The sequence below is a fragment of the Perca flavescens genome, chromosome 15, assembly GCF_004354835.1.
Source record: "Perca flavescens isolate YP-PL-M2 chromosome 15, PFLA_1.0, whole genome shotgun sequence".
In the NCBI taxonomy this organism is placed as follows: Eukaryota; Metazoa; Chordata; class Actinopteri; order Perciformes; family Percidae; genus Perca; species Perca flavescens.
Genome location: NC_041345.1, coordinates 27,324,463 through 27,349,326, shown reverse-complemented (window position 1 = coordinate 27,349,326; position 24,864 = coordinate 27,324,463). Strand labels below are relative to the sequence as shown.

General features: G+C 41.4%; 1 protein-coding gene across 1 annotated transcript; it reads right to left on the bottom strand.

Annotated features, from left to right (window-relative positions):
* Nucleotides 1-855: 855 nt before the first annotated feature.
* LOC114570395 (beta-1,4 N-acetylgalactosaminyltransferase 2) lies at nt 856-24,864 on the bottom strand. The gene is made up of 11 exons (XM_028600712.1): nt 24,739-24,864; nt 23,194-23,361; nt 18,157-18,263; nt 13,455-13,492; nt 11,604-11,670; nt 9,237-9,350; nt 8,850-8,936; nt 7,344-7,525; nt 5,187-5,330; nt 1,432-1,660; nt 856-1,313 (listed from the first exon to the last, which is right to left on the bottom strand). Exons 1-11 carry the CDS (start codon nt 24,795-24,797, stop codon nt 1,117-1,119), a joined length of 1,392 nt encoding a protein of 463 aa, XP_028456513.1. The 5' UTR covers nt 24,798-24,864; the 3' UTR covers nt 856-1,116.

Here is a 24,864-nt window from a genome sequence, read left to right as displayed (position 1 = left end):
GTGTTACTGTAATGATATTGTGAATAGTGATCAGCAACCAAATATTGATAATGTGGAAGTTAATGCCTTTTGCCTTTTTGCAGCCAGTACAAAGGCAGAGTGCAGAAATTTTAAAATAGAGGTCAAAAGTCAAAAAGTCTAGATTTTTTATGCAGATAAGTTTCATTACTAAAACATCTAATTGCCAGATTTCTAGTGTCCCAACTATAATTCAATTGGATGGACAACTAAACAACTTTAAAGTAATTTTTCTCTGTTCCACACTCTAGCGAGTTATGGTCTTTTGCCTTTGTAGGGCAGCCTAGCGCTAAAATTCGGTATTCGGTATAGCGGTTCGGTGTTAGGCTGGATATACTTTCATCTCATTCATCTAAGATGCACGTTTGATGCTTTTATATATCAACACTTTCACTAACGTTAGGTTGGAGAGCTAATTTACCGGTTGGCCCACAGACTAAAGAAAAGGACACCAGCCAAACTAGCAGTCAGGTCTAGTCAGTGGAAACCAGATGTGGGCCAAAAGAAACTGGTGAGTCTGGGGCCACAAATGGCATAGAAAGAGTTGTAGTACAGTAAGGTAAACAATCTAGAATATTTTATGAACATGAACAATGGGTTGTGTTGGGTTCAATACACCTCTGGCTTTAATAAAAGAGCACAACAGCTCATACAGTACGTAACTCACATTTGTAAACAAGCTGGGATTCAGACCAACTATACAAATAGTAATCCATGCAAACCTTATTAATATATCTTTATATGAAAGAACATTTTTTTATTATTATTAAAGCACCCATTGATAATATACACAATAAAGAAAACGCTTAAACAAAGATATAAAATGAAATGCATTTTGGAAGATAAAGAGAGAAAAAAAAGATTTTTTAATTAAAAACTTGCATTCATATAGGCCCTGCATTTAACTTTAAGCACCAAATCTCTGGTTTATTGGTATTTAAAGAGTCTCTCTCTATCCCAGAGGGGGCGACATTTTAAGGAGATTCATAAATAGAGAGACTTAGAGACTGTTCAGACCTGGTTTTGCCATCCAGAATCAGAACTATTTATTTGAATAACTGCAGGGAAATATGTAACCCAATGTCCTCTTGTAGTCTTCTATCCATATTTGATACACTTTAGGTGGTTTTTGAAAAAGTGAAGCTGCAGTTTGAACTCCACGTCATTGTTTCCAGGGTTTCTAAAACTGGCGTAGCGACCAATGTCCTTGTTGTTGCCTGTTTTGGGCTGATGGTCAATGGACACATGGTCACACGTGGCGACCAGCAACGAGCCCAGGCCATCCATAAAGAACTCTAGAGTCAGAAACAGACATTTGGCCTTTAACACATGCTTGTATGATGCCAACTAAAACTGAAAGTGTGTGGACTAACTGCCACTTGGACTCCAAACTCTGTCTGGGTCTAGACCTACCTGAGTGCGCTACCCTTTGGAGCTTAGGGTCAAATCCCACCCTCTGGATGGCATCTGTGCGAGCCAGGAAGAAGTTGACCACCCCATTGGCCAGAAAGCATTTTGGGTAACCAGGAAGTGATTGGAACTTCCCTTGGGACTTCCTGTACAGGCAGCCACCTTCCATTTCCTCTCCTTCCTCATAGAGAAGAGAGAAATAAAACTGGTTCCCTTGTACTGTCCCACCTAGCTGATGAGAACAAAGAGACAAGATAACTGGTCATAAACTGGCTACCAGTCCATTGTGTACCTACCTCTTGCCAAATACATGCTGGAAAAGTCTTCAGTCTGACAGATGTAGTGGTTTTAAACAAAATAAATAAACGTGCATAGGAGGAGAAATAGTATGTTTTACTCTCTGCCGAGATGTGGACCTCGGATAGAGAGTCCTTATTCAGAAATATTAAGCAAAATTGATCAAATGCAGAAAGGATTCATAAGTAAATTTGTTGAGGAGCAGAAACCTCAAGCATGCAAAGTGAGTAAACTTAAAGGACAGGGAGTGGTTAGGATTTAGGCAACTCCATTGGCAGAAGTCGATTATAATATTAAGAAGTATCTTTTATTTAGTGTTTGATCACCTGAAAATAAGATTTGTTGAGTTTTTGTTACCCTAGGATGATAAGTTTATATCTACATATGGTGCAAAGTCCGCCGTGTTGCACTGCTATGTTTCTACAGTAGCCCAGAATGGACAAACCAAACACTGGCCAAGATAGGGCAATTCACATTTTTACATTGGCCACCATAGTTGTAATACATACTTGAAGTTCCAGTTGGTTGCAATCCGCAACCTCAACGCTAGATGCAGGACTACTGACAGGGGGGACACCTTGTCAGTTACCCCAGTCCCTGGGTGCCCAAAAGGACCCTGTGACCTTTTAAAGGTCCCATGACATGGTGCTCTTTGGATGCTTTTATATAGACCTTAGTGGTCCCCTAATACTGTATCTGAAGTCTCTTTTATATAGACCTTAGTGGTCCCCTAATACTGTATCTGAAGTCTCTTTCCTGAAATTCAGCCTTGGTGTAGAATTACCGCCACTAGAGCCGTTTCTGTGTTTGTAGCTTTAAATGCTATTGAGGAGGAGAGAGGGGGGCCAGGTGGAGGGTGGGAGTGTGGCCTTGACCAACTGCCACTTTGCTCGTTTGAAACCCTTCTCTCCAGCTGATCCAGAATGCTGCAGCGCGTGTTCTGACAAGAACTAAGAAAAGAGATCGTATTTCTCCTGTATTAGATTCTCTGCATTGGCTTCCTGTAAAATCCAGGATTGAATTTAAAATCCTTCTCCTGACCTACAAAGCTCTAAATGGTCAAGCAAAATCATATCTAGAAGAGCTCTTAGTACCTTATTGCCCCACTAGAGCACTGCACTCCTAGAATGCAGAGTTACTTGTGGTTCCTAGAGTCTCTAAAAGTAGAATGGGAGCCAGAGCCTTCAGCTACCAGGCTCCTCTCCTGTGGAACCAGCTCCCAGTCTGGGTCCGGGCAGACAACGTCATCACAATTAAGAGTAAACTTAAAACTCTCCTCTTCGATAAAGCTTCTAGTTAGGGAGTGAGGAGTTGCAGCGTCCGCCTTACCCGGCCCAACTGCTTCTCGTCATAGTCGTCAGATTCATCTACCATATAATCAATAATAAAATCAAAGTAGAGGGAGACAGTCCATATGTTTTCTTTTCGTCCAGCATGTTTCCTTGGATTATGGTGGCCCCTAAATCATGGTTGCAGCCTGTCGCCGTGGTCCTGCTGCGCGCCCTGCTATGCCCTGTTACACCCTACACCTTTTTCCTCACCACTGTCGCACTGAATGCTTGCTCTTTGGGGGAATTACTGGAATTGTTGGGTCTTTGTAAATTATAGAGTGGGGTCTAGACCTACTCTATTTGTAAAGTGTCTTGAGATAACTCTTGTTATGAATTGATACTATAAATAAAACTGAATTGAAAGCCATGATGTCTGACAATGCCATTCCCACTCTATCATCAAAGCTGTTAACACATCATATTTACAGACAGTGGGCCTCATTCACCGATATCTTCCTAAGTTTTCTCTTAAATATGTTCTTAAGAAAGTCCCTAAGAAAAGTCTATGTCGGATTCATGACGTGTTCTTAAACAGCAGAATTGTTTGCACCTGTGTTCTTAGGATTGATGAATCCCACATCTTCGTAATTTAAAATCTGCATGCCAGTTGTTCCTAATTAGCGTAAGAAAACGCCCCGCAAATTCGCATATAAGGACATAACCCTTCCTGTACACCTCCTGGGAAGCGGGGTGCTTGTACATTGCAGTGGTGGAGGAAGCACTGAATCTCAGTACTTCAGTAAAAGTACAAATAACCAGAGACATATTTAGTTTAGTAAAAGTAGAAGTACCACAATGACAACCCTACTTAAGTAAAAGTAAAAAGTACCTGATTTTAAATGTACTTTTAAGTATTAAAAGTAACAGTACTTGCAAAACGAGTTATTCTCTTAATCTTATTTGCATATTATCATTTTAAATGGTAATATGTCCACTAACGCAAACGGCAAAAGGCCTGGCTTTTAAAAAAAGTTCCTATCCTAACCAGCATAAAACGGAAATGTGTTGTTAGAATCGGAATGCGGTTGGTTTTATTCATGGATGTATTTTAAGACCGTTTTATTTCCTTTAACCATGGGAGGGTAAGCAAATAAAGGATGTTAAGCAGCGAAAATGGGGAGGAGATGTGAAGAGGTCCAGCCAAATAAATAAGATATGAACGCGTCTTATGCTGCCTTGCAACTATGATTTAAAAACGGAAATAATAAAAAACAAACATTTTCATTTTCACTTTTACCAGAGGCTGTATTACTGAGGGTCAGCGCCGCTGTGCCCGGGCTCTGGGGCACCAGAGCCGGCTTGGAAGCCGATGAAGGATCGGCGATGCCCCATTTATACTGTATCTAGGCAACCAAACTTCACTGGTGAGACAAACGTGTGACGGTCAGGAAGACGTTTTGGCAGGGGGAACAACTCATCAGAAAATGTAACGGAACGAAAGTATATATAATTGCTGTAAAACAAGTCAAAAGTATGCACTATTGATTCTACTTAAGTAAAGTACAGATACGTGAAAAATGTACCTAAGTACAGTAACGAAGAATTTGTACTTCGTTACATTCCACTACTGCATTTTGGCCCTAGAAATAGCGCAATCAATCACCAAATAACGCAGGATTTAATCAGTTTAATTGCTGATGTACATTGCAGTGTTAGTGTTTCTTTGCATACTATGATTTTCTTTTTCAACAAATGATCAGAAATACATTACAGTGAAATACTATCATTGTAAACGACTGTAGAATGAAATAAAATGCAGTAACCAATAATTTGGAGCAAACTGTCATCACTCACTGTGTGTAAGAGTGTTCTTGAGTGTTGGTAGATTTTGTTCTTAGCTAAGAACAAATCCAAGATAAGAAAACATTAGTGAATGTCAGAATCTTCGTAAAAAAGTGCGTGAGTGGGGTTTAAGAACACATTTCTTCGTAAGAACAGTGGTGAATGAGGCCCAGTATTGCTGCCAAAAGGTCTCTCTTTGGTCTTTACAAGCTTAATCGTACAAGTGTGAGTTCAGTTCCAGGTGAAGTGGCAACACGCCAAACCAAATCTTGCTCACGGCCCCTGAAAGTGTGGGGCTGACCCTGTGTTTGCACACCTGACTACAGAAATTCTCATTCTCATTCTTACCACGTCCAGTTCTGGGACTGCCTCCATCACCTCCACCAGCTTCTCTATCTTTGTGTTCTCTGTGAACAAAAAGTCATCGTCCACCCACAGTAAGTACTTGGTGGTTACCTGGGAGACAGCCAGATTCCTGCCAGCAAACCAGCCCTGAGGAAGAAAAAAACAAGGTTCATCTTTGGAATCATTTAAAATCTTTAAATGTTTATTTCAGGTGACAAGTACAACGCAATGCAGAGCATTAACAGATACTATGAATACATTTTTGAATTAAATAATAATATGATCATCATATATATCAAATACGGTAGAAATGATAATAAATTGGAAATTTCGGTGATAAATGGGTTAATGAAATTTGGCTTTTAATATTTGTGTGTGTGTGTGTGTGTGTGTGTGTGTGTGTGTGTGTGTGTGTGTGTGTGTATACATGTGTTCAGTTCAGACACTTTATTAATCCCAGTGCGCAATTGATTTGCAGCTTCCCAGTCCATACAGTCAGTATGGAAACATATTAAAAAGGGGACAGAGACAATACATAAAGGCAATTAACAATCAATATTATCATCTCAAAGGGGGTGCCTCAAGGTTCCATCCTGGGCCCAATCCTTTTTTCTATTTACATCAATGACATAGCCAGAGCTGCTGGCACCTCACAAATTCAACTTTATGCAGATGACACCATTTTGTACTCAGTTGGTTCTTCTCTCACCTCTGCAGCTTCTAATCTTAAACTAAGCTTCACCTCGATAGAACAGTTCTTTGACAATCTCCACCTCTGTATTAACACTAGTAAGACAAAATGTATAATTTTCAGCCGAAAACCTGCTACTGAGACTCCACTGACAATCACCTGCATGAACGGTATGGCTATAGAGTATGTCGAAACATATAAATACCTAGGTATCTGGTTGGATTCATCTTTGTCATTTATTACACATATCAAGAACCTTCAAACTAAAGTCAAAGCTAGACTAGCCTTTCTTTTCCGCAATAAAGCTTCCTTTACTCATGCTACCAAATGCATCCTTGTTAAGATGACAGTATTGCCAATTTTGGACTATGGCGATACTATTTACAGAATAGCTCCAAACACAGCTCTAAAAAAACTTGATACACTATCATTCAGCCATCCGTTTCGCCATTAATGCACCTTTTCATACTCATCACTGTGATTTGTATAAACTGGTGGGCTGGCCCTTCCTTCACACACGGCAGCTTCATCATTGGTTTTGCTTCATATACAAGACAATCTTGGGCAAGACACCTCTCTATTTGTCATCTCTTTTTCATGTTGCTCATTACACCTATCACACAAGATCAAGTAATTTTATTAAGTTTAGTACCCCCTCTACTTCTACTACCTTTGGACACAATGCCTTCCGCTTTGCAGCAGTGCATGATTGGAACACACTAAAAAATACTCTGAAACTTACGTCTCTGTTCCCAATTTCCATCTTTAAGCTTAATCTTCAAAACTTCTTCTCAAACTTTTTTTCAATAATGTACCCCCTTTGAAATATTGTTTCAGCCAAGTACCCCTTGACTAATACAAAACATTTTTTGGTAGAAAAAAAACAGCCTAGCTATATAAAGAGGCACAATGCAGAGCTCTGCCATCCAAGTCTGATTTACTGAACAACAATATTGTAACTGAAACCCACAAACAATCACTAGATTCATTCATTATTATAGTAAATAATTATTTTAAGAATCATGATTTGTTCCTGCAGTACTCCAAAGTACCCCCTAGGTATATGTGTAACCCCATTTAAAAAAAACTGATTTAAGATGAGCATTGTTTGTGTTGAGCAGTCCTATAGCAGAAAAGACTTGGAAGAGGGATTAGTTCTCCTTGGAGGCACAAATATACCACCAGCCTGAGGGCATTTGAGAGAATTCTGTAGAGAGAATGGGGTCTGGTTGGCTAATCATTGTCTTTCTTGTACATCACAGACAACCAGAAAACATCAGAAAACTTTCCAATATAACTATATTCCCGAAACGCTCTGCAGCGGTCTGTGTACATTATGAAAAAGCAAAGGTTGGGGTGAACCTGTACTTGAAAGCCTGATGCTGGAAATTTGTCCATTCACTTGAAACCGTTGTACTCTGTCAGTAAGAAAATCGTGCGTGCGTGCGTGCGTGCGTGCGTGCGTGCACCTGTGCTGGAGGCATGAAGTACTGCCGGATGTGTTCTCCAGTAATTTGCTCTGGTTCAAAGCTGTCATCTGCAATGATGACTTCTATGTTGCTATAGAAACTCCGGATGCTACTCAACAACACCTTGAGTTGCGGGTAGCGCAGAAATGTCTTTGTGGCGATGGTGACGTGAGAGTTGATATCTGACAGACAGAAGTAGGCAAAGAGTTATTTCAAGAAAAGACACTATAAAGACATTATGATCACTGTACATGAACTTGCTAGCTGCCCTCTTTTTAACAGGAGATTAGTGTTGGTATAGATCCATCAGGGAATAACAGATATAATACAGATCAGTGTTGTTTGATGATTTTTTTTTTTTTTAAATCCTCGATTCACAAATCAAATATTAATGCGCATAATACACTATAAAAAAAGTCCAAAGCTGTCTACCACAGGCTGTAAAAATAGTGGAAGTAGCACCGTGGCGTTTGTTTTGAAGCCTCAAGTTTGGCAATTTGTCCGTCGCCATCTTGGTTTTTTAAAACCAAACGTTACGATTTTTTTGAAGAGAGGGTGGAGCTGGGCAGGATGATATTTTAGTGATTGCCAGTGTTGTTTATGGTTACAATGATGCTGCGCTAAGCTAAATGCTAAAGAGGGTAAGTTGCCAATTTTCAACCCTTCTGAAGCGAATCATCCAATGGACCTCCGGGTACTGGAGCCAGTCATGTATGGCTGTACACAGAAAAACAGCAAACTTTCCCTTAGATCACCAGCTAATTATAGCACTAGCTAGCTAGCTTGGTTGGCAGAATGCTAAACATTCAGTGCATGTTTAGGCGACCAAGATGTTCAAATTAATTTGACACAGTGAGATGGTCTAAGTTTAGGATAAAAACATGGGCAACACCCATCAACAAGTTGACGGCTGTTTTAATGTACACAGTGCCATGGTTAGCATAGCTAAGCCTCTGTCCTGATTGACAGGTCTGTGTGTAGCCACGCCCTAAAGCATCCCCAGCTTTATCGTCAATTTTAAATGACAAATGGGACCATCATTTACAAAAATGAACGTGCTGTGTTGAAGAAGACTTGAAACTAGTGACTGACACCAAATTACGTAAAAAGTTGTATTAGGTTCATTTTGCCATATCCTTTTTTACAAGCTTCTTTTTACAACAAGTGGAGTTGCCCACTAGTTGAAATTAGATAGAATGCAGGTTTAGGCACTTCAGCTTGGATGCTTTTTTCAGACCCAGCTTCTGCCATTATTCTTTCAGTCTATGCTATTTACCCCAAAGCACGTCAGTTTCATCATTCTGCTTGCTGTATCTTTTATACAGAAGGTTGATTTTAAATTTGACTAGTCGTTTAGCTTATGAAAATAAATCACTTGCTATGACATCAAACTAATTAATGCTTCATTGGTTCAACCCACAGAGCGCAGAAGCAGCACTTTCCTGCCTTTGATAATAATTAAATGTAATATTTATCCACCAGACTCCATGTTGAGTGCACTCCTACCTGTCCCCATGTCGTGCAGCACTGGCAGCTGAGGCTGTTTGATGGTAATGGGAAACACAGCTTCATGGTTTTCAAACTGGAAGGATGCTAAGTACAGAAAAGGACAGCTGAGTGGTGTCTTACTCCTAACACATTAGTTGTTGACATTAAGGAAACAAAGTGTGCTTAAATTAAGCTGCATTTCACTAATTCTAGTAAACACACACAGAAACACACATTTATGCACATGCATACCTGTACAACACATTGACAACTGCACTAATTGTTTTTGATTACATTAACCATATCAGGACTTGTGTCATTTTGTGCATTTCAATTCTGCAATGACAGTTTTTTTCACATAAAGGTTCTGTTTTCTAGTTCAGTTCCAATTTCTTAGATGCATACCGAGGTCTCCAGTGTGTATATGGTAGATAGTACTGGTGTAGATCACTTTAGCCAGTGCATCGTTGAGGATCACCAGGCTGCTAGACTCCATAATCAGTCTGGTCCCACCACCACCTGTCATTTTTTTTTGCCAAAACATGAATAGATTTTAATAAGAATTACTGTGATACATTGATTAGTTGATAACTGCAATGATGAATGTAGTTTGTTTAAATCCTCAAGTAGCTATACTTTGCTAGGGATGCACTGATACCCAAATGTAAGTACAAGTATCACATACCGATATTATACCATTACAGTTCTAACAACATTCTAACTGACGTTTTGTTTCATCAGATGTTCCTCACTTACATTCAGTAGATTTAAGTACCACACAACATACAACTGTACCAGAATAACTGAAATATGTTATCATATGTGAGTGCGGTCAGCGAGGACTAACCTCTAGATACCAACTGGCACGGCTGGGCTGCGTTCTGCCAACGCTGTGGCCCAGCCAGCAATTTTGGCCACTCAAGACAATGCTTGTACCAGCGCATTGTAAAAGTGTTCCAAAAGCTGCTCTCCACTCGGTTACTCTATTACAAATATGCACCAGGTCTATTTCTGATGGAACCGTGGGGCATTCAATAGGCCAGGCAGTAGTGGAAGGGCTAGCATCCAGTCAATTTTCTAATTAAACACCCTTTGCCACAAATATTTGATCTGTGTCGTCCATAACCGGACTAAATGGAAGACACCATTTTACTATGTAGACTACTTACTTTTATGGTAGAAGCACAAATAGCCTAGCCTGGAAATCCAGACCCAAATCCAAAAGATTAAGGGTCTGGCATTGAGTAATGAAAATGGCCCAACTCGAGGGGTGGCACCAAGCATGCATTTGAAACTCTCACTGCACGCAACTGGATAACACTAAGACCAGTCACAACAATACATGGGGTGTCGTATCCAGAGCCCCATACGCTTAGCTACCAACGGAGCTAACTGGTAGATTAAACTGTCGTCATCTGTTTAGCTCGCCTCTGGCCAGCCTATATCAGATACAACGATGTGATTGGTGCAGCACGGCTACAAGGGCATGAGGATCATTACTCAATGCCAGAGTGACTCGCTGAGCAAATTCAAAGTGTGCTCTTGTGAGAACTCTGCAAGCTTGGCAGGCAAAACAATCTGCTTCTGAGACGCTCCCATGTGGTATGGTGCATGGTGGCTGACCAAACAAAACTACGACATAGCCAGTGCGAGGTGTATCTGCGTCTGGTGAAATTTCGGGGTTGGCCTTTTTCGGAACAGTGAGAGGCAGGCACCTTCTGCAGGTCAAGCATCACCAACTCTTTGGCCTCTGTAGCAGTGATGTTTGTACACCCTTTATCTAGAGTACAGTTGCCATGTAGTAGAGATTTGCCACTTGATGGCTGCAGTATATGTTCTGTAAGAGCCAATTTGAGCTCAGGGCATAAATAGGAAGCAATATTTGGTTGTTCAGGTGTTCTTAGTCTGGGTCGACGGAAGTTAATTTCCAGGATAAACACGCCACATGTTCCAGCGAGGTGTGTTGCTGTTGTCTAACTCTGTTCACTTTGGGAAACAATGACATACTTCGAGCTAGCAAGCTACACGCTGAAAATGTTAAGTTTGAAAGACAATTTTGATCGTGCAACAAGGCAGGGACCAATTGTCTGGGATTTGCTATGGACAAAATGCACATGGCGATGCACTGGTAAGAGCAAATTATGTTTAACCGTGCATCCAGCTAATTTATATAGCTCACTTTACTGTATTGTGTGAACAGTTAACTTCATTCCATATTGTATGTGGCGTATTCCTTTGCGGGGTACAAATGTTCCACCAAAACAAGTTCCTTCCTGAGACCATTTTGCAGAGCTACCATATCTGCAAGTGGAGCTTAGCACCACCCAAACCGATTGTGATTGGTTCAAATAAATGCAAACAACCCAGAGTGTTTTTTTTCTCCTATCCTGGAATGTTTGTGTGGTAGAGCCCGACCTAACTCTGCAGCGCTGTGGAGATAGGTCTGGCAATGCCATACCAGGTGTTCTACTCGGAAGCACAGACAGACAACACCACCACTACAGACTGCACAGTCTTTTACAAGGTAAAAAGTGTGTCAACTATTCGACCCATAGTACCTCAGGGACTTAAAGCTTGGGCTTAGCCTCTACAGGGTCCCTCATCTATCAAAACCTTCGAAAGCACGGTCACAGCAGGAATCACATCTGATGCCAATGTCTTTCAGGCAGGAGTAGGCTAAAGCTTATTTGCTTAAACAAATCAGGCTTAGTAAATCTATTCAGAACTCCAACTACAGCCTATATGAAGTTAGTTCTGATATTGAAATCTCACCTTGGACCTTCACACCTTCAGCTAGATTCTCCGTAGTCAGGACCCCTTTGGACACATTCAACAACACCTAGAGTAGACACACCAGAGTAAATCTTCTATTGTCTACATTCATTTCAAATAATGATTTAAATCCTGTTCAGGGCAATTGTGACTTTGTACAAGGATCCTATCATTCTTCCCTATCTTCCTTGGTTTTTGAGTATAGTTGTCTTTAGGCTTGCACACCAGCAATGGAAACGTCCTCTGGTTGCTAGAAGTCGTGTTTAGGTTATCACTTTGTTAATTTAAGGACCTTTAACCTGGAGCTTGGTTGGTCTTTAGCTAACTGCTGGCAAATTGTTGGAGGCTCCAATTGCTTGGATTTCCTGGCTTTGCTTGCTAAAAACAGCTGGAATAAGCCTAAAATCAGGAAATGGTGTATCAAAAAGAAAATCTTTTAACATTTCATGAAATTTGTAAAGATTTAAAGGAAGTTCTTGAAATCTATACTAAATATAATTGTTGGAATGTAATATTTTTGTTTGCAAAACAAAACTATGCAAGTAGCCTGAAGCAAGAAGTTCAGTTTGGGCACATAGACTATAAAAATAATGGACGTAGCATTGGTGATGTCACCCATTGGTTTGTGGACTGCCGTTCTTGCCATCTTGGTATTTTATAGCCAGAAGTAACCATATTTGGACAAAAGGGCGGAGCTGAACAAGACATTTTTAGCCAACCAAAATGTTCCAATCAGCTTTGATGAATTGAAAACTCACAGAGAGAGCATGGGCAACACCCAAAAACAAGTTCACGGCTATTTTAATATACACAGGGTCATGGTTAGCATTGCTAAGCCTCTGTCCTGATTGACTGGTTGTTTTGTAGCCACGGCCCTAAAGGGTTACAGACTTCTTTTTGCAACCACTGGAGTCACCCCCTGCTGAAAAGTTGATAGAATGCAGGTTTAAGGGACTTCCGCATTGGCTTCACTGTTTAGGCATGGAAGTTAACGCTTTTTTGGGCACCATTTTTTTGTAATATATTATTACATTTTTGTTTAATTTATTTCCCAAGATGGAGGAAGGCCAGTCCCACACCAACACCACACAATCAGAGAATCAGAGAAAGCAAGGACAGCGCTGTGGTGTCTGCGCACAGCTAGCACAGGCTGCAAGAGCAAGGTGAGCAGTTACACCACAGACCTCAACGTCAGGCCGCATTGGTCAAGACAGTTTGAAAGCCAATGGTAATTGCGTATTGTCATTCACAGTCAAACTCTACCATAATATTCATCACTGTTTTCTTCTGGCTTTTCAGGGAAAGTGTTTTCCTGACATTATGACAAGAATACAAATATGTAGAAAATAATACTTAGACTTTTTGGGATAAAATTGAAAATTGAAAATGAATCAAATTCAAAATAAAACTGAATAAATATCAGCTTTCAAAATCAAGTACAAAAGCAACTATTGCAGCGGTTTCAGGACCTGTACCACATAGTTGCAGTGAAATTTCTGCCCCCATTTCCAAGGTTAATAGCAAGATGGCTGCTGTACAATGATGTTACATGATGTCATGATATGGTAATATCAGCACCAAGCAAAGAAATGATTTCTATAAAAATAGATTGTATTTAAAGTTATTTAAATGTGACTTTAAAATGACACAATGTTGCCTTCTTTATTATACAGTATTACTTTCTGTATGTTTCATCTTCAAATGCGTTAAAGTATATTAAGTATATCTAATACATAATGAATCTTGAATTTTTAAACATTCGGCAGCCATCTTGTATCAACCACCAAATTGATCTGCGTGAGATTGACCAGCCGATTTGTTGCATCCCATGTGGGATGGGATCACACTAACCTTGTAGCTGCTTCTTTGTTCCGCATGCAGTGCTAAACCTGAAATCAAAATCACCTCATGCTTTCATTCTTTAACAGGACACATCTCTGGCTTTGGAACTTCTTCCTCTTAAACTGCTAAAAATCCCCAAGCAGAAGTTTGAGCTGTACTATGGTAACTCTGCTCTGAAACTAAACGCGTTTTAAGATACACTATGACAGTTAATTTCACCAGATATTCCAGCCATGTTTCATTTATGGCTTGACTAAATCCCCTAATTTCTGGTTGCTTAGACACATTTTGGTACCAACAGATTTGGCTCCCTGAGTGCATAATTTTCCAGTCGATTTGTCCATTACCCACCCAAACCAACCCAATATTTCACAACTTACTATTAGTCCAGGCAAAGTAGCGTTTAACGACAGACTAATTGTAAAAGAATTTTTTGCAGCTTAGATCATTTCTATGAGGTGTCCAGAACAACATACTAAAAATCCTAAGAAATCCTAGTTGAGGAAATATGTTAAATTCTCATCAATCCGAGATGTGTGCCAAGCAACAATACACCCCAATGGGGCTATTTTTTTCCTTTACTGCTATCAAAAAAAAGTACCCATGAAAAGTAAAATTGTTTGTATTACAAGTTTCTTTCCTTTACTCCTACCACAATAAAACTTTACATAGTAAAAGTATACATGAAAAGTAACTTTTTTTGTATTACAAGTTTCTTTTGAAATTAATTTGAATATGCACATGAGCTCCACACTTATTGAATATGTCCCAATTTGCATAGGTAGAAACACCATTCATATGTATGACAAATACACTGGCCCAATCTTCCTACTACCAATGGGTTATGGCAATGCTGCTTTTAGACTGGCCTATAACCTGAAAACTGCCTGGCTTGGTAGTACCTGCCAGGGGGTATAACCCCCGCCGGTATAGTCTTCAGGGTCACGGAGGCGCACAAGCTTCCCCACCACAACAAGGTTGCAACAACAACAGGGGAGTTTTTTATTTTTTGGTGTTTTTTTATTTTATTTTTTTAGTACCACGACATTCTCCGCAAATGGCAGTGCAAGGGAGTCCATGTTTTTTGGGGGGGAAAACTCTGACTGTTGTTTTTGCATATGCACCAAATCCTGTCCGACAGACTTTCAACTCACACCTTCGGCAGAGCTTTTCGTGGATCCCTGTGGAGGCTGGGGGCATTGAACCCAAGTGGACAATGTTCAAAGTTTCCATTGCTGAAGTTGCGGCAAGGAGCTGTGGTCTTAGGGTCTTAGGTGCCTCAAAGGGCTGTAACCCACGGACACCGTGGTGGACACCGGTGGTCAGGGAAGCCGTCCGACTGAAGGAGTCTTTCCGAGATATGTTATGCCAGAGGACTCCGGAGGCAGTTGCAGGGTACCAAAGGCCCCAAAGCAGAAGAGGCAAAGCAGCGTGTGTGGGAGAAGTTTGGAGAAGACATGGAGAAGGACTTTCGGTCGGCACCAAGGTGCTTCTGGAAAACCGTTTGCCACCTCAGGAGGGGGAAGCGGGGAACCATCCAAGCAGTGTACAGTAAGGATGGGACACTGTTGACCTCAACTGAAGAGGTAATAGGGCGGTGGAGGGAGCACTTTGAGGAACTCCTGAATCCGACTAATATGCCCTCTATGTTAGAGGCAGAGCTGGAGGATGATTGGGGATTGTTGTCAATTTCCCAGACGGAAGTCACTGATGTAGTCAAACAACTCCACAGTGGCAAAGCCCCTGGGATTGATGAGATCCGTCCAGAAATGCTCAAGGCTCTGGGTGTGGAGGGGCTGTCTTGGTTGACACGCCTCTTCAACATTGCGTGGAAGTCTGGGACAGTGCCAAAGGAGTGGCAGACCGGGGTGGTGGTTCCTCTTTTCAAAAAGGGGGACCAGAGGGTGTGTGCCAATTACAGGGGTATCACACTTCTCAGCCTCCCTGGTAAAGTCTACTCCAAGGTGCTGGAAAGGAGGGTTCGGCCGATAGCCAAACCTCAGATTGAAGAGGAACAATGTGGATTCCGTCCTGGTCGTGGAACAATAAACCAGCTCTTCACTCTCGCAAGGATCCTGGAGGGAGCCTGGGAGTATGCCCATCTGGTCTACGTGTGTTTTGTGGATTTGGAAAAGGCGTATGACCGGGTCCCCCGGGAGATACTGTGGGAGGTGCTACGGGAGTATGGGGTGAGGTGGTCTCTTCTCAGGGCCATCCAATCTTTGTACGACCAAAGTGAGAGCTTTGTACGATCAAAGTGAGAGGTTTGTCCGGATTATCGGCAGTAAATCGGATTCGTTTCAGGTGAGGGTTGGCCTCCGCCAGGGCTACGCTTTTTCACCAGTCCTGTTTGTAATATTTATGGACAGGATATCAAGGCGTAGTCGGAGTGGGGAAGGGTTGCAGTTCGGTGGGCTGGGGATCTCATCGCTGCTCTTTGCAGATGATGTGGTCCTGATGGCATCATCGGCCTGTGACCTTTAGCACTCACTGGATCGGTTCACAGCCGAGTGTGAAGCGGCTGGGATGAGCACCTCTAAATCTGAGGCTATGGTTCTCAGCAGGAAAACGATGGAGTGCCTACTCCAGGTAGGGAATGAGTCCTTACCCCAAGTGAAGGAGTTCAAATACCTTGGGGTTTTGTTCGTGAGTGAGGGGACAATGGAGCGGGAGATTGGTCAGAGAAGCGGCGCAGCGGGTGCATTATTACATTCAATTTATCGCACCGTTGTGACAAAAAGAGAGCTGAGCCAGAAGGCAAAGCTCTCAATCTACCGGTTGGTTTTCGTTCCTACCCTCACCTATGGTCATGAAGATTGGGTCATGACAAGATCCAGGGTGCAAGCGGGCGAAATGGGTTGGCTGGCGTCTCCCTTAGAGATAGGGTGAGAAGCTCAGTCATCCGTGAGGAGCTCGGAGTAGAGCCGCTGCTCCTTCACGTCAAAAGGAGCCAGTTGAGGTGTTTCTGGCATCTGGTAAGGATGCCCCCTGGGCGCCTCCCTAGGGAGGTGTTCCAAGGCACGTCCAGCTGGGAGGAGGCCTCGGGGAAGACCCAGGACTAGGTGGAGGGATTATATCTCCAACCTGGCCTGGGAACGCCTTGGGATCCCCCAGTCGGAGCTGGTTAATGTGGCTCGGGAAAGGGAAGTTTGGTCACATAACGTTAATTCCGTAATACTTACCTAAATGTGTGCATCAGAGCCAAATTTCACTCTTAAAGTTGTTGTGCTAACTTTTGGTGACTAGCTAGTGCTAATTTTAGACATTTTATTGACATAGCATTAGACACCACATTGACTGCTTTGGTTAACTTATTTGTTGCTGTTCGTCGCCGCAATATTGGACCGAGCATAACTGGCCCGTAGACAAAGTGTGTGTGTGTGTGTGTGTGTGTGTGTGTGTGTGTGAATGCTTTTCTAGATGTATTTTTGTGTCTGTCTCCATCACCTGTGGAGCCCTGCATCACTGTGTCTGTCCCCTTATTTCTCTGTCCATCTTTATTAAACACTTGCAGTGTTTTCTGTGTTTGTGGTGTTCAGGCACTGGCGGCTTTGGATGCAGAAAGGGACCTAGCAACCACAGTCATGGGGATTTACGTGATCCGAAGAGATGGGGATCAGGAGCCTGAGGACGTTGGAGTTGTGATTGAAGGCAAAGATACAACAGCTGAAAATCAAGTTGTTTGCATAGAACAAAACCATTCGACAATCTACCTTGATTGAGGGTTTAAGACTGACATTACTTGGGCTTTCTGAGTGTTTACACTCAGAAAGTCTGCCCATTTCACCTCTCCATCATAATTTGTTGACTCTACCTCCTCGGTGCCATTCATCTCTACTGTTTTTTTTTGGATTTCATGACTCATGGATTGAAATTGATCTAAAAACGGCTCAACACGCTGCCTGCTGTTTTGCTGGACACCTATTGTTTGTATTTAGTTATTCATTAAATATTCAAGCTCTACTCGGCCTGCTGCCTCTGCTTTTGGGTCTGCCATACTCCGGAACCAGACAGCCTAGTGTTGAGCTCATTCGCATATAGAAAATAGATTTTTCCAAGAAACTTGTAAAACAAAAAGGTTACTTTTCATGTATACTTTCACTGTGTGAGGTTTGATTGTGATAGGAGTAAAGGAAAAAATAAGCCCATTAGGGTGTATTTTGGGCATATTCAATTAGTATATTGCTCATCTGCATATTTAAATTCATTTTCAAAGAAACTTCTAATACAAAACGTTTTACTTTTTATGTAGACTTTCATTGTGTAAAGTTTTATTGTGGTAGGAGTAAAGGAAAAAATTAAGCCTATGTGGGTATATTTTGGGTAGCCTATATTCAATTAGTGTATATTACATTTGCATATTCAAATTAATTTTCAAAGAAACTTGTAATACAAAAAATGTTACTTTTCATGGATACTTTCATTGTGTAAAGTTTTTTATTTTGATAGGAGTAAAGGAAAAAAATATCCCCTTTGGGGTTTATTGTTGTCTGGCCTTACTGGCAAACATCTCGGATTGATGAGAATTAAACATATTTCCTCAATTAGGATTTCTTAGGACTTTTAGTATGTTGTTCTGGACACCTCATAGAAATTATCTAAGCTGAAAAAAATTCTTTTACAATTAGTTCTATTTTTGGCTCCAAAATGAGTTACGTTGATTGATTTTGCTATAATAAAAAGTAAATAATTTCCTTCAAGTGTAGCAAACCTGGTATGGGAGTGGTGGTCAAAGGCCGTACTGTAAAACCCTGGATAGGATACTGCAGAGGAGAGTTTGGCAAAGCAATCAGCAGTCTCGATAATACAGATATAGTCCTGCGGGGGTGGGGGTGAAGAGGATGTAAGGTCATAAAACATAAGTTAAAATGGGTGCTGTGCAATGCTGGGATCCAAAACTTCTAATCAAAAATGTATAAAAATCAGATATGTAAAAAATTGTGGCTTTACCCATTTAATATGGAAGAACAACCAAAGCTATTTGTAAGGAGCCCCAGACATGACATCCGAAAAAAATATATATATATTGTGGCCACGAAATGCTAATTTGTGGCACAGAAATACAAATTTGTGGCCACAAAATGCTAATGTGTGGCAACGAAATACTAATTTGTGGCCACAAAATAGTATTTTGGGGATAACAACGTAGTCTAACTGTAATGCGGGCAGTTCTGCTATACCTGTGTGGGGCACATAGGCTACCCAGAGCAAGCTAAAGGTGCAGTCATGGACAGAGATGATTTGATTGAAATGTATTTTAGGCTGGGAATGAGTTACAAAGACGTTTGAAAAAGCCTGGTATTGCAAGGAATCGTTATTACCAAAGAATATTGAGAGCCCGGATGCTTTCCCGGCGAAGGTACGACTTGGACTCCGGTGTTGCACCGAAAGCTGTGAAACATCAGAAACTGTGACCGCAGAAGGCACTGCTGCACATCATCTGACCGTGCGTGATAGACAATGCAGGGTGAAGAAGAGTGTCCACGCAAATGGCGTAAATATTAATACATTACATCCACGGGTGCAAGCTGTATGATTATTTGTGGTTTGTTATTGCTTCCTAAAGAGAAGAGAGTAACCAATGGTGACCACATTAACCACAGGGCTCCAGACTGCCACCAAAATTTGAGAGTGTGCGACTGAATTATTATTATTTTTATACGTTAAACGTACAATATGTAACTTTTTGCCGCTAGGGGTCTCTCAACCAAAACAATGGACGGTAAAACTGGATTTTTGATGACGTTGGGAAGTTGCGTGGAATTATGGGAGTTTTTAGTGTTAAACACCTTTGCTGCCGGTTAGAATGCATCAGTTCACGGACGAGTTTACCCATTCAAGTGTATTCACGTTACGTTTATTCATGTTATTGTAATAAAATAGCTGCAGTTTCCCCAACATAATTACGTTTTTCTCGATTAGATTTTTATTTGTAGCTGACCAGTTAGCTAGTGAGCCAGCAAGCTAATAGTAGCCAGCAGCTAAAGCACAAAATATTTCACATATCAATGTCACCTTTTGGATGGTTTCAACACCGGGGCGGACGGGGTTTGTTGTAACGCTAGCTAGCTACTAAACGAGGCTGAGAGACGGGTGTGGGGGGGATTGTCGGGGAAATCTCTGCAATAGCGAGCCAGGACGTTCGATGCCTGTTGTGCAGCAGCAGAACATCTCCCAGCTGACCGGAATTATCTCCCCTTCACTTTTCAGTAATCTTAACTTTTCGTTTTGGTGCTTAACCCACCTTTTGTCGGGTTAATTTAGCTAACCGTAAAGACAGCTAAACGCGAAGGGGGGAGAAATTCGGCAGGGACGAGATTTTCGGCACATACACCGGTAGCGCTACAGAGATGTAGCTAGCTACCGCTATGCACGGCCGCTGTTGTGACTCAGTGCTGGGTCTGATATAGTCTGTTTCCCGATGTTTAATTAAACTGCCGTTAGCGTCGTAAACGCCAGGCACTGGAGATAAGTTCTGGCCGGGGGATGCTGTAATCAAAGTAGCTGGCTGATAGCTGACTGGGGGCTAAAGGTAACTAGCTAGCTATATGTCCCGGGGCTGTTGTCAGCTGTCATCCCGACTGAGTCTCTCTGCGCCGGGGGAGTGAGGCAGACAGACCAGGGTGTGCTACTTTGGCTAAATTAGCATTAGATTAATCGTCTATCTATATAGCTAACGTTAACGTTACTAGTTATTCGTGGGTTAGCTCAGTCCTGTTAGCTATGGTCGAAACAGTCATACTAAAAATAACTTTATTAGCGTGTTGAACGATGTTCCATCCATCCATCCATCCATCTTCGTCCGCTTATCCGGTGTCGGGTCGCGGGGGGAGCAGCTCCAGCAGGGGACCCCAAACTTCCCTTTCCCTTTGAACGATGTTGTAACCTCATAATGTTACCCACAAAGCTTTAGCATCAACGTTAGCTAGCACAGTGTAGTAACGTCAAGCTGGTATCGATATTGAACTTTCAAAATAGATAAGGTCTCTGTTGTATTACTGTGATAAAAAGTGGGATGTAATTAATCACAAAATGATGCTGTATGGCAAAAAAAAGCAGTATTGCGGTTACAAGTATTTTTTTTTTCTGTGAAATTGTATGATTTACAATTACTCCTGAACGTATCATCTTGGTGCGAGTGTTCTGACGGAAGTTAGAGTAACTGGAGGGTGAAAGGTTATATGACGCCACTGACGGGCGACTAAAGGAAACGTGCCGTGTCTGAAAATAAAATAATAGATTTCTCTGGGTTTGACATTTGGTGGAAACATTTGGGATAGTGTAAGAACACAACTCATAAAAATATATAACATAGGTATGGTCATTTTTAGACATTTTAAAGCAGAAATGTTACGTATTGTACCTTTAAATGTGGAAGGGGCACGTCAATGAATCCGGAATCTGTGGCAGGCCAATGAGTGTGAGACGGATAGGGAATGGCCACTTTAAGTGGGTGTTTTAGGCTACAACATTTATCACATTCAATAAACCTCTCCTCAGTATCCGTGAGCTGCCTGTTCCCTGAACACACTGTAAAAAAACGCGGTCTCTGTAGACAGCCCAAGCTCTACCAACAGCAACAAAGGCAAAGCAGAAAAAGGGGAGGTAACCTTGCTCCTTATGACCTCATAAGGATGAGATTCCAAATTGGCCCATCAGAGCTTTCATTTTCTCAAATGCAGAGCAGGATACCCAGGGCTCGGTTTACACCTATCACCATTTCTAGCCACTGGGGGACCATAACCAGGCTGGGGGAACGCATATTAATGATAAAAAACCTCATGAAGTGACATTTTCATGCCATGGGACCTTTTAATAAATGAAAAAGCAACGCCACAGCCGGTTGCTTTTAGAAGACAGGACAGTAAATCAGAGCACAGATGAGGCAGAGATGATGTTGAAATTTAACACTACTTTGTTGCTAAGGAGGATGTTGCCGTCCATAATCCATTTATTAGTGTTATTAGAGACCTCTGTTGTACTGGCTATGTGATGACTATAAATAAGAAAACATGTATTCAGATTAGTGTGAAGGGATGACATAACTACCCCAAACAATATTTTGAAGTTTAACTCCTTTATTAAGCAGTTAAAGTGGGGTCACATATTCTGACAACTTACCCAATGTGGTAAGTTGTCACCCCACATGCTGATCCATTAAATATTTAGTTCTTTCTTTTCTTTTTTTACAGTACAATATAACTATTTTAAGTTTTAAATGTAGGTCTAGTGTGAGGTTTTAGGTAGGTTATTACAAATGTAACGCGTGCATGCAGTCACAAAGAAATACATGTTCAGAAACATTTCAGAGAAAATGTACCTTAATATATTTTATTTACTTTCAGATAAACATATGTTACTATGCCTGAGGTGGTTAATATGGTCACCAGCGGTTTACTCTCTTCTCCTTAGGAAGCAATAACAAACCGGCAATAATCATACAGCTTGCACCCGTGGATGTAATGTATTGATGTTTACTCTGTTTGGGTAGACACTCTTCTTCGCCCTCCATTGTCTACCACGCACGGGCTGACGATGTGCAGCAGCGCCCTCTGTGGCCACAGTTTCTGATGGGACACAGATTTCGGTGCAACACCTTTGGCGGTAAATCATCCGGGCTCTCAATATTCTTTGGTAATAACGATTCCTTGCAATACCAGACTTTTTAGAATGTCTTTGTAACTCATTCCCAGCCTAAAATACATTTCAATCAAATCATCTCTGTCCATGACTGCACCTTTAGCTTGCTCTGGGTAGCCTATGTGCCCCACACAGGTATAGGAGCACTGCCCGCATTATAGTTAGACTACGTCGTTATCCCCAAAATACTATTTTTTGGCCACAAATTAGTATTTTGTGGCCACAAATTAGTATATTGTGGCAACAAATTAGCATTTCGTGGCCACAAATAAGTATTTCGTGGCCACACATTAGTATTTCGTAGCCACAAATAAGTATATTGTGGCAACAAATTAGCATTTCGTGGCCACACTATATTTTTTGGATGTCATGTCTGGGGCTCCGTATATTTGTGCCAACCTGTAATTGTCATGCTTTCAACTATTCTGCGTAACGTCACTTTTGTGGGAGCAAACTAACAAGCCTGAAGCAATGTTAGCACTTTACAATGCAGCTCAACAATAACAACTTACTGAGGTGGCAATATCTCGGTAACAACAATGGAAAACTGAGGTACCACCACTAAAAATATGTTCCCCTCCCCCTCCCTAACTAGCTGATGTGTGGTGAGCGTTCTGGCGTCTGGCGTCGCAAGGCGTTGTATGGCTGCCGTGCATCACCCAGGTGGGTGCTACACATTAGTGGTGTTAGAGAGCAGTCCCCACCCCCCCTCCCCCCAAATGCGCTTTGAGTGTCTATGATAAAGCGCTATATAAATGTAATAAATAATAATATGTTTCACTTACAAAAGGTAATAACCTTGTAAAGCTTTTGTATAAAAAACTAAAATAACGGGTAACACTGGGTATTCATTTCTGTTCTAGGGTATTCATGGGCAAAACCTGAGGGTATTAATGGGGAAAATCTCAAGGTGACAGAAAATCTAAGTAAGAACATGGTAATAAAAAATACGGTAACAATAGGCTAATCTGTTCACAATGATCACGTTTTTATCAGGATATGGTCTCTCAGTAATGATTGGAGGTACTATACAATCCTTAATAAATAATGAAATATTTAAATACGACATCAATACATGCATTCATTTATCTATCCATCCATCCACTACCTGGCTTTGTGTTGTTGGAGCTCCTTAGCTCGGCGTTTGGCCACCTTCTCATACTGATCCTTGGGGATGTGATCTTTGAGCAGCACTGAGCCGCCAGGACAGGTGCATGGACCAGGTGGGGGAAGATGACTCTGGGGTGACAAGCTGGAATTGTGGGGGAGGGGGCGGCTGTAATATGGAAGTTTGGAAGGATCACAATTCTGTTCTCTTCTTTTGCTTTAAGGCAATGCACAGAATCACTGTATCTTAGGCTTAGTCCACATGTACACAGGTGTTTGTTTTTTTGTTTAAGCGTCTATGCATTTTGGCCTTTTGTTGTCACACAAGCTTTTTAGGTCACTGTGAACGGAGCTTTTCGAAAAATCCGGCTAGGGTGAAGATTTTGAGAAAAGCTGTTTTTGTGTTGTCGTGTAAACAAGGGAAAACTGAGTTTTGGGCTCAACGTCAAGAGTGAGCACCGTTATCTCCTTGTGTGAGGCGTTTCAAATGGGGCAAGATGTCTTGCAATGGTGGACCTAGCCAAAATAGTACTGGTAACTAGGGGGAGCGCTAAGTGGAACAGCTTGATTTTCGAGAGAGAGAGAGAGAGAGAGAGAGAGAGAGAGAGAGAGAGAGAGAGAGAGAGAGAGAGAGAGAGAGAGAGCGTGAGAGAGAGAGAGAGTGAGAGAGAGAGTGTTCAATCTCAGAACGGTGTGCAACTGCTTTGAGATCATAGACTGTAAATATTAAGTCTATGTTCGAGATATTTTTTGTCTCGTTTGGTGGGTGTGTCTCTAGTAGGGATGTAACGGTATAAAAATTTAACCTCACAGTTAAAGTGACCAAAATGATCACGGTTTTTCGGTATTAAAAAGTGTAACAGTGTTTATTATATTACAAAAATATAGGCAAAACCTTATCAAAAGTGCAACTTCTAACATCAAAGGAACAATGGTTCAGCATGTAAACAGCTTATTTGTCAGGAACATTTCCAGTAGTGCTAGGTTTAAATTATACAAATCTAAACATACAACCTAAGACATAAAGAAAAATATGTAAACAAATCAAAGAAACACCACTAAGCATATGCTTGTTTTCTTCATAAATCAAAATTAAAATATAAAACCGTACACATGAACACTTTAAAGTAAAATTAAATGATCACGGTTTTCGGTATTAAAATTGTTATCGTCAACATTTTTATCATGGTTTACTGTTACACCGGTAATTGTTACATCCCTAGTCTCTAGTTTATTGGCTCCGGTCACAGGTGATACTCAAACAGCAGAGACGTGTCTGTAAACTCGTGGTAATAAAGGTATGCAGAATGAGACACAGCCTTGCTGTCAACACAGTTGCTGTTTTCTACTAATTAGGGAAACTAAAGGACAAACGCGCGCACACACACACACACACACACACACACACACACACACACACACACACACACACACACACACACACACACACACACACACACACACACACACACACACACACACACACACACACACACACACACACACACACACACACACACACACACACACACAGAGTGGGCTTTACCTCTTTCGTGGGGTGGGAACCTCTCGTCTTAGCTCTCCGGGACGGTAATAGACTATCATCAAATATAATATCGGCAGGATGATCACACACACAACAGCAGCCTTCTGTAGTGTTCTGGTAGTCTCA

Coding starts and splice junctions, on each gene's coding strand:
- LOC114570395 (XM_028600712.1), bottom strand. CDS start 24,797: ATGATAGTCTATTACCGTCCCGGAGAGCTAAGACGAGAGGTTCCCACC. Junction 8,937..9,236: donor TATACACACTGGAGACCTCG/GTATGCATCTAA, acceptor TTCTGTACTTAG/CATCCTTCCAGTTTGAAAAC. Junction 1,314..1,431: donor CCAAAGGGTAGCGCACTCAG/GTAGGTCTAGAC, acceptor TTCTGACTCTAG/AGTTCTTTATGGATGGCCTG.